The sequence below is a fragment of the Octodon degus genome, unplaced genomic scaffold (genome assembly GCF_000260255.1).
Source record: "Octodon degus isolate 3935 unplaced genomic scaffold, OctDeg1.0 scaffold00243, whole genome shotgun sequence".
Taxonomy (NCBI): Eukaryota; Metazoa; Chordata; class Mammalia; order Rodentia; family Octodontidae; genus Octodon; species Octodon degus.
Genome location: NW_004524819.1, coordinates 880,438 through 891,414, shown reverse-complemented (window position 1 = coordinate 891,414; position 10,977 = coordinate 880,438). Strand labels below are relative to the sequence as shown.

At 36.6% G+C, this 10,977-nt stretch overlaps 1 protein-coding gene across 1 annotated transcript; it reads right to left on the bottom strand.

Moving 5' to 3' along the window:
• Window positions 1-902: 902 nt before the first annotated feature.
• Window positions 903-1,256, bottom strand: LOC101575936 (histone H2A-beta, sperm-like). The gene has a single exon (XM_004645912.1). The coding sequence runs from the start codon at window positions 1,254-1,256 to the stop codon at window positions 903-905; it is 354 nt and encodes a 117-aa protein (XP_004645969.1).
• Window positions 1,257-10,977: the final 9,721 nt, after the last annotated feature.

Below are 10,977 nucleotides of genomic sequence, written 5' to 3'. Positions count from 1 at the left end.
GACCCACAAGTCTCACCCGCGGACATGCTGAGCAGATGCAGGTCTGTGATCCCAGCACGGGAGAAGCTGAAAACAAAAGGCTCACCATGATTCCAAGTTGCAAAGTGAGACCCTGTTCCAAATACATTTAAAAGAAAAGAGGTAGGCTGTGCCACAGGCTAGAGAAATGGCAAGTTTATAGGCATACCACTGACTTATATTTGGAAAACTTCCCACATGGAAGGACTGTAATGTATCCTAAAGACAATATATTCAACATAAAGCATTACAGCACTTGTTACCATTCTTTTTAAAATTTCTTATTAAAATTAAGATCATCAAAGAAAAATGAACAATGAATTAAAACACAATGATAAGTCTTATTTTATATATTTCTCTTTGGTTTCTCTACTACTTCTCAATCTTCATGTGAATTCTCCTTCTCATTAATTTCATGCCACCGACTACAAACCTACTCATCTTCTGTGTCGGAGTTCAACTCTTTCCTATTTGCCAACTTCTCGCTGAGAATCCAAAATGCTTGGTCATTCTAAGGTTACTTTTCTGGCCTCCCAAGGCCTCCTTTCCTCAGAGCCCCTATGGGGGTCGTCTCAGGCCCTATCCAAGCCAGGTCTCCATCAAGGCCACTGCCCACACCATACCCATTGAAATTCCACCCTTGAAAATATGGACTCAAAGGACCCATGCTGACAATAGCTTCCACCCCTCCAACCTTGAATGAGAAGCCCCTCCTGGATGCCTTTCATTGAAAATGACAGAAACTGAGAGAAGCAATGGCATCAGTTTAATCACTTTATTGACATGGCTGGTGACAATTGCAATAGCTCCCCCATTGATGGGGATTTGGGGAGCTCAATGAGGATGTAGATAAGACGCCACCAGAACTGGAGACTCAGGCCTCTTCACTTGTCCTTGGCATGGGCCATCTCATCAAGCAGAGATTTGGTGCCATCCCCCAAAAGGGGATGGAACTGCTGGATGCTCTGTATCACGGCCTCCAGGTGCTGGGGGGCAATGCGTTTCTTGTGCTTGTCCTGAGCCTCCTTGCCAGCCTGGTCCAGGACGTTGGCTGTCAGAAACTCTAGGACGCCAGCAAGAAAGACTGGTGTGGTGGAGGACAATCGCTGCGCATAGCCACCTTCTCTCAGGTATCGCTCTACTCGGCTCACGGGAAACTGGAGTTCTGCCCTTGAAGAGCGGGAAACTGCCTTTTTCTTGGGCTTCAAAGACTTCCTCCCTCTTTTCTTCCCAGCCATGATGTTTGACAAAAACTTCCCCAGCTTGTACTGTCCTGTGGCACCAGCTGCTGAAACTAAATGTGCTTAGAGCCTTTTTGTGCATTTTATTGGTCAGGAGTTGGCTTTGTGACACTCAGGGCTTTGTGTTGTCATGGGTGGCCACTGAGCTCTGGTGAGACCTCTGTCTTTGCAGGTCCATGATATGAACTTGGTTGCCCCAGTAACTGGATACATTATTTAAAGGAACTCTAACTAACTAGTAAACTTTAAAGCTGTAGAAAAATTTCTGTTTCAATGAGAGCATTATGTGTTGTTTAACACACCATTCAAGTTCTCTGGTTACAGACATGCTTTGTCTCTGAGGTTGCTTGTAAGCCACTGGTAGCAGAAAGAAATGCAGAATCATTTCTCTTACAATATTACACTTATCTCACTCAACATGGAGTAGTAAAAGAATTTTATTTGCATTTACAAAGTTACTTAAATATTCATGATAAATACCTCTGTCTTTCAACTTAACTAATTATAGTATTTGTGATTTCTCTCTTAACTGAAACAGATTCTTTAAACATATTTCCATTTTACATTTATTTGAATATCATGATTGTAATGTTCATAAGCAGGAGCCGGGGAGATGGCTCAGTAGAATAAACACTTCTCTGGCAAGTGCAAGGACCTGAGTTCAATCCTTGGTTCCGAAAAAAAAAATTAATTAATAATAATGTTCATAAGAATCATATTTGAACAGTTTTGGAGGCCAAATTTACATTCCCAGAGGATTTACTTGCAAACTTTCATAACTGAGATTTTTTTTATCCTCAGTTAAAGCCAGAAGTTGCTTTTCCTGACTCTTTTATGTTTCTTCAAAACACAGTTGGCCTCTATTGATCTGTTTTTTTCTAAGTTTTATTTCAGTGTTCAATTCTGTAAATCAATCTTCTACTCTACTAGTTTTTATATTTGTTTTGAATGTATTCTCTTGCTCCAAATCTATCATTATCATTACTCTCAGGATGTTTGGGAATCTGATTTCTAGATTTGACTCTCTGCAGATATTTAACAGAAATCTAGTCTGTGTTTTGCGAAAGGAAAGAAAGAATGTAGTTTTCTAGGCTTTATTTTTCTATTTGTTTTTTGTTCTTCAGATCAGTTAAGAAGTTTCACTGATATATAAATTAAAATCATACAGTGCTTATATAAGAGCTTCCTAGATACCAAACAAGAGTTTATTTTTTGTCTTTACACTTGATCCATGATTAAATTGTAGTTTTAAATCTATAAAGTCAAGTTTTCTATACATTTGTCCTGTAATTCAGAAATATTTTTACTCTTTATTCTGGATGTAGTTTTCCTACCTCTGGAGCGTATTGATCGATGGTAATATCACATAAATTAATGAAATTCTGTTCTAATAGGCACATTGTGTGAACTGCTGAATATAGCCATGTTCTTCTGCTTTTCTCCTTTTCATGGAAGTGACCTGTTTCTTCTCAAGAGGTGACACAGAGTGGTCATCAATTTCAGTGTACCAGAGTCCAGCAATTACCTGTGTATCAGGCTCTGCTGCACTGTGGATAAACATGTCTGAGTGCATGAGTTAGAGGAGGGGACAGACACAGCTTGTTGGTAAAGGCTATTCTGTACTACAAGGGTGGTGATGTAGGAGGTTTACAGGTTGACATAGACTAATAGTTTGCAGAATTTCCAGTTAGAAGGCCTCTTATTCTTCATTTTACACATGAGGAAAACTGTTTACTACTTAGATGGTAAAGAAGAATATCCAAGATCACATGGCTATAAAATGGTGCACTGGAATTGAAAACTTAGGTCCTCTGGTTCTATTGTAGAAGCCACGTGGGAAACCACAGAGCAGCCCTGTGTAAAAGGACAATAGGCAAAAGAGGGAAGACCCCATCATCAGTGAACTCCTCAATGGAGACCCTCAGATGCAATATCTGCAACATTTGATGTGAATCCTATGTCATATTTCAGACTTCACAGGAGCATGTTTATAGAAATTGCATGTACTTTGAGTTCATCATTTGGGACAGAATTAAACATATTGTTAATCTACTCAAAGGACATATTTAGGCACCTGTATTTCTTCACTGTTCTTTCAAATATCTAGTCAATAAATGACAGTATCCAAATGTAAAATTGATGATTATGTTGTAAGTGAAATACAGTTATAAATGCACCTATTTCTTAATAATTAATAATGAGCCATTACTGCTTGCTTTGTCCATCTTGAGCCAGTTCATTTGTTTTAGAGATTGTAATTTAATACTGTCAACAACATTCTGCAGAAAACCATGCTAACTAGGCAAGTAAATACTCCATAGGTAACTCATTTTTCAAAATGAGGCAACATATAAATAAATAACAAAAGAAATGAATTGTAGGACTCTGTTGGTCTCTAAGTGTACCCCAGGGAGAAATGATGGCAGGAGTGAGGAAAACATAGACAAGAAGACAAAAGTTGTGTCAGGTGATGGTCTATTGCCTGATTGATAAACAATACCTAGGACAATAGTAGGGGCCTTTACAACGTTAGTCTCAAGTGATACAAGGATGCCTAGCAACTAATAACTGACATTAAACAAGCAGGATGTTTATCTCAGAACTGAGGTAGCTTGACTCTTTTAGGCACTACTAGTCCTTTTCTCATGCATTTGACCAATTTCAAGCTGCAGTGGCTCCAAACCCATCTCCCTTTTCTATTTTGTTGTATAAATAATAGGTGTTCTGTTGAAGTTGTAGAAGTTGTGTTGGGAGAACTCTTTAGAAGATCTTATCATTCCTGATGCAAGTTCAACAATTTTTCCTTTTTTTCTATAAGGTTTTTTTGTTGAGAAACAAATAGCAAGGAGACCATTTCAAAAGTGGTTAATAGGGCAGTTTCAATAATTAATACATTGTTCATTGTTATCTTCTTAGTGGTTGTCAGTAGTACAAGATGTAGACAGGATATTCTGTCCAAACACTATTAGTATAAAACTTTCTTCCGATTGAATTAAGAAAAAGTAGGTGCCTATCTATCCTAACTATTCTGTATATACAGATACAAAATGGTCCTTCCTTTGTATCCTCCCTTTTTTTGTTTAGTCCTGTCAGAGATGGATATTCCATTGGCATCTAAATACTATAGCTGCGTGAATTCAACAAAACAATCCAACGCAGCCCAGTAGTCCGCAATAGTAGAGGATTATCCACAGAAGATGTTGACCTGAGCCTTGCACAGGTCAGCATATTAATATGGCTTTAATTTATATCCCTCGTTTTTATACTTTTCTGCTGAATGGTGAAGACCAAGACAAAGAAAAACCTCTATAACAAGAGATGTAACTTTCGTGTCTGGTAAAGTCAGTCAAGTACCCTCAGGATTTATCCTGTAACTCTGTACCGCAGTTTGCAGATCTTCTATCAGTGTAAGTCATGTGGATGAGTCATGGCCATTGCTTGATCAATTTGCTCTCTGGGAAAGTCTGACAGGATGTATTCGCTCCATGTGACTCCCCTTAGGCACACTTTACAAAATTGATCATGTTTCTCTGGGGCCCCATAATCTCCTTGATCAGAAAATTTGGGATATAACTGAGTTACATGATGTTACAGTATAGGTTCTCCTATGTCCTGAGTCTTCAGTGAACTTGAAAGGCTAGAGTCAAAATGTTGGCTGTCCTTACAGGCCTTGTATTTCTCTAATTTTTGGTCTGCAAATTTAAATTGTTAATCTCCAGAAGATATGCTTATTATTACACTACAACATATACAGATGGGTTTAACCTCACTATCTGTCTGAATATCAAACATTTTAGGCATAACACGGAACAGGTGTTTTCCATCAAGCATTGATATATTAAAATTTAAGTCCCACAGAACATGAAGATAAATTTTAAAAAATCAAAAGCATTTTAAGAATATGAATAAACAATTACATATAATTACATTGAAATTTAGAAATCTAACCATATAAAGCATTAAAGCAGGACAGTCTCACAACACTCCTTTTCCTATCTCCTGACTTCATTCACCACCCACTTCATCTTTAAAAAAACATCTACCTGAGAGACAGCAAAGAAGCAAGCAGCGTGTCATGACAAGCAGCATGTCGGAAGACCAGAATGACAGGCACTCCAAGCATGAAGCTACTATTACAAATTGCCATCTTCAGTGCAGTTGTTTAGCTTACAATTATCAGCATATATAGTTAGTCGGGGAGAGAATCCTTCAAAATAATGGCTAGAATTGAAAATCTTCTGAAGGTTCTCAGGATCATTGCCATACCTATCTTGAATATCAAACTGAATGGCTTTACCTCTGTCATGTTTCCTAGCTCTTCTCCTTGCTCTCTCTTCATTGTATAGTTCTCAAGTTCTTGCTTTCCTTTTAAATGTATTATACCTTTCTATTTGTATTTCTTCTTTTGAGTTCTTATCCTTAGGAGATTGTAGGATATTTACAACTGTTTGTCTGATTTATTTCAAGAAATCTTTTCCTACCCCTATGTCTTCAAGAGTTCCTCCTACTTCTCTTCCAGGAGATTTAGTGTTTCTGTTTTAATCATTAGATCCTAATTCCCTTTCACTTTAGCTTAGTGTATGGTGATAGACCTGGGTCAAGTTTTAGTGTTTGGCATGTAGAGAGCCAGTTTTTCCAGCACCATTTGTTAAAGAGGCTATCTTTCTTCCAGTGAGTAAGTTTGGCCCCTTTTTCAAAGATAAGGTGGTTGAGTGTGTTCGTAGGGGCTTCAGTGTCTTCTAATCTATTCCAATGATCCTCAGGTCTATTTCGTTGCCAGTACCATGCTGATTTTATCACAGTATCCTTGTAGTATAATTTCAAGTCAGGAATTGTAATGACTTCTGCCATTTCTTTTCTGCACAGGAGTGCCTTTGTTATGTAGGTCTTCTCTGCTTCCAAATAAATTTTAGGAACCATTTCTCTATGTCTGTGCTGCATATTGGTGGTAGTTTGATAGGGATTGCATGAAATCTGTTCAGAAATTTTGGGAGTATGGCCATTTTCACAATGTTGGCTCTTTCTATCCAGAAGCATGAAATATCTGTCTATTTTCTGAAATCCTCTATGATCTCTTTTTAAGAATACTGTAATTTTCTTTGAAAAGGTCTTTGACTTCTTTAGTTACATTAATTCCAAGTTATTTCATTTTCCTCATTGCTACTCTAAAAGGTACTGTTTCTCTAATTTCCCTCTCATTGTGTTTGTTATCTGTGCAGAGGAATGATATTGACTTTTGAGTACTAACTTTGTGTCCTCCTATGCTGCTGAATTTGGGCATTAATTCTACTAGCTTCTAGGGGGAGTTTTTTTGTGTATTCCAAGTAAACTATCACGTCATCTGAAAATAATGATAATGTAACCTTTTCTTTACATATTCTTATTCTTTTTCTTTCTCTCTTGTCTAATGGCTCTAGCTAATTATTTCAGAAGGATATTGAATAGGAGTGGTGATAGAGGCCATATTAGTCTTGTGCCAGATCTGAGAATAAAATATTTCAGTTTTTCCCCATTTAGAATTATGTTAGCTATTGGATTTTCATAAATGGCTTTTATCAGATTGAAGTAGAAGCCATCTATTCCAATTTTCTGTAGAACACTGAACATGAATGAGTGTTGGACTTTGTCAAAAGCCTTTTCTGCATCAATTGAGATGATCATTTGATTTTTAGTTTTCACTCTATTGACATGGTGTGTTACCTTTATAGATTTTTGAATATTGAACCATCCTTGCATCCCTGGGATGAATCATACCTGGTCAAGGTGTAAGATCTTATTGATGATTTGCTGTATTCTATTTGCTAGGATTTTATTGAGAATTTTTGGATCTTTGTCCATGAGAGATATTGGCCTGTTGTTCTCTTTTTTAGTTGTGTCTTTCCCTGGTTTTGGTATCAGTATAATACTTGCCTCCTGCAATGATGTGGGAGCATTGCTTCCATTTCAAATTCACCTAAGAGTTTGAGGAGTATAGGGACTACAATTTCTGTAAATTTCTTGTAGAATTTAGCTGTGAATCCATCAGGACCTGGACTTTTCTTTGTCGGTAGGTAATTATTACATGTCATATATCAGTGGCTGTAACTGGCCTACTGGGAGTGGTACTATCTTGTTGATTCAGTTTTAGTAATTCATACCTTTCTAGGAATCTGACCATTTCATCTGTGTCTTCTATTCTGTGAGAGTAAAGATTCTCTGAGTAGCTATTGATTATCATCTGAACTTCCACTGGGTCTGTGTTAGGTACACCTTTTTCATTCCTTATTGCTTGTATTCAAAGTTTTTCCATCCTCTTTTTGATGAGGTTAGGTAGTGGCTTACCAATTTTATTGAATCATTCAAATAACTAGATTTTTTATTCATTAATCCTTTGAACTCCTTTCTTTATCTCAATTGAATTCATTTCTGCTCTAATTTTTATGATTTCTTCCCATATTTGGGCTTTGGGTGTGGTTTGCTCTTCCTTTTCTAGTTATCGGAGGTGCAGCATTAGGGTGTTTATTTTTTCCCATCTTGTTTTCCTAATGTGTGACTTCACAGCTATGAATTTCCCTCTGAGAGCTGCTTTCATCGCATCCCAAGAATTCTGATAAGTTGTGGTTGAATTTTCATGGAATTGTAGATATTGTTGAATTTCTTGTTTAATTTCTTCTGTGACCCATTGATTGCTCCATAGGATGTTGCTTAATTTCCATGTATTAGGGTTTTTTGTTTCTTTTCTCATTTATTTTCTGTTTCATTGCAATGTGGTCAGATAATATGCATGGGATGATTTTTGTTTTCTTGCATATACTTAAGCATGACCTATGGACCTGTATTTGCTCTATTTAAGAAAATGACCCATATGCAACTGAGAAAAATGTATATTCAACTGTGTTTGGGTGGAACACTGTGTATGTCCACTAAGTCCATTTGTTTCAAGATCTGGTTCAGTTCTGCTACTTTTTTGCTAATTTTTTGTGTGATTGGCCTATCTTTTTGGGATAAGGGGGCATATAGTGTTGTTTTCCATCCTTTGACTTTCAGAATATGAAATTTTGATGAGTTAACTCTGTTTCTTGTATACAGCGTATTGTTTGGTTTTGTTTTCTAATCCACTGTGCCAGTCTATTTATCTTATTTGGTTAATTGCATCCATTTGCATTGATGGTTATAATTGACATGTATTGACATACAATTCACATGTCATTTACCTGCTGTTGTTTACTCCATTTTGTCCTGTGTTTAATTGTTTTCCTCATTTAATGGGTTCCTTCTGTTTTCGGTCGAGGAATTCTGATCATTTTGGTGCCTTTCTAGAACATCTTTCAGTAGTCTGTGTAGGGTTGGCTTTGTTATCATGAAATTATTTAGTTGTTCTTTGTCATGAAAATATTTCTCTTCTTACTTGAAGAAGAAGAGTTTTGCAGGGTATAGTAGTTTGGGCTGAAATTTGTTTTCCTAGAAAACGTTAAGTACTCTGCTCCATGCTCTTCTTGCTTTCATGGTTTGTGCAGAGAAGTTGGCCATAATCCTGAAGGGTTTTCCTTTGAATATGATGTGCTTCTTTTCTCTAGCAGCTTTCAGTATATTATCCTTGTGGTATATTTCTGGGATCTTGACTATTATATGTCTCTGTGTTTATTTAATTGGGATAAAATTATTTGGCATTCTATATGCTTTGATTACCTGAATATCAGATTGTTTGTTCATATTTGGGAAGTTTTCTGCTCTTATTTCTGCCCATATTCTTTTTATATCATTTGTATTGACTCCTTCTTTCTCATAGATGCCTATTTGTCTCACGTTGTTCATTTTGCATCATTTTGCAGGGCACCAATTAGTTTCTCCTGCATTCTAAGTTTTTTAAGAGATCTTTTCTTACCTTTTCACTAGCTGCATCAGCGTCTTCAGGATGTAAGACTTCTTCACTTTCACTCAAAAGGTTTTGCAGGATTGTGATTGAAATTTTAACTTCCTCTATATCTCTTTGATTCTGCTTCACGTGATCTACTTCTTTCCCATATTTCTCATTGAAGGAATACATAATTTTTCTACTCACCTCTATTTTTTTTTTATCAACGTCCTCTTTAGAAGAAGTTATTAATTCTTTTACTGCTGAGTTTTTTTTCAGATTGGGTTTCCTTCATATGTTTCTGCATTTGATTTTTTACTTCACATGCTATGAACTCAGAGATTTCTTTTTTCATTTCAAAAATCAATCCTGCTTTGAATTCCTCTATACCTTTCTGTTGTTGTTTTTTTACTTCTGACATTGTTAATTCATTCATTTCAGCTGATCTAGTGTCCTCTGCACTTGTTATGGTTGGGCTCGAGGCCTGAGATTGCATCTTGCGCCTTCTCTTTGCATTTTGTATGGCACTGACCTCTGACATTTGATGTACAGTATTTTTGCATTTATAACCTTAGCACCTACTGAAATTCAGGTGCAGATCTATTAAGTTTGCATTTATCTATTTATGCCTGGCCTGGGTCTAGCTGCTGTGTTCAGCTCCTTCCTGCTGCAGCCTTTGGAAATAAAATTTTATGCTCCTCTGGCACAAAAGTGAACCTGTGGTGCCCCTCTGTTTTGCCCCTGGCCCAGGGGGCACCAGGGAGCAGAGGAACTCTTCCACAAATTAGCTGGGCATGGGCTTGCCCCGGATCTGGAGGTCCTGAGAGCTTTGCAGAAGTTGAAGGACTTGGGGGCATGGGTTCCAGAGAGCTGCACGGGTCCCAAGGGCACTGCAGAGAGTCTCAGTCACATCGCATTCCTGGGTTTTGGTTGGTAGAGGTCCCGCAAACCAGCAATAAATATTTAAAGACTTAAAATTTTTGAATTTAGTTAAAATTATAGTACCACATTTCCAAGAAAAATAAACCTTTTGCACAATCAATATGAATAAATTCATACCAAGATACACAAAAATGACATTGTCCAAAACTAATTGCAAAGAAAGTCATTAAAGCATACCTGTAGAAAAAAATATTAGCTATGGAAGAACAAAATTAAGTAGCACCTTAACTTATAACACATTAGCAAAAAAGAAGAGCAACTGGCTAAGAAAATAGACTTGTTTATTCCAAGAAATGAAAAATAAAAAAGAATGATATGTCCTCATTGAATTTTATACTTAGCAATCATAACTTTGAAAACTAAAAGTATTTTTCAGTTATACAAACTCAAAATATACCAATATCACTAGGCATTACATATACAAACTAACAAACACCATAATCCAGAAGGCAAGAGAAGTTACTGTATGGTCCTGGATAAAGAATAAAGAGCTCTCAAAATGGTAGGTATGCAGGACTATGTACAATATAGTTATATTAGATGAACCCAATTAAAAGGTCATTGAAGATTTCCACAAAAGAGCATCAATCTTATGTCAGTTCATATACATGATTTTTCGTGTGTGTGTGCATGTGTGTGTGTGTGTGTGTAAAAGTCAAGGGACAACTAATATAAAGACAATGGAAGATGGAAATGTAATTTTTCAAGTTTCTACTACTAGGAGAAAATGTCATACCATGTCTTATAAGATTGCCTTACAATCTTAGAGATTGTAAGTCAGAGATACAGTATAAATTATAAACAAAAATTGTTGTTGACAATTTCTGATATTGCCAGTGAAGCAGAAGACCCAATACTATTACAGACTAATGAACTCTTTTGGATTATTTTGCTGAGTTAACACACCTATAATATTCAAATAATGGAACTTAACAAAAAAAA

Bases quoted from the DNA above. Each gene is read 5' to 3' on its own strand.
- LOC101575936 (XM_004645912.1), bottom strand. From the start codon at position 1,256: ATGGCTGGGAAGAAAAGAGGGAGGAAGTCTTTGAAGCCCAAGAAAAAG.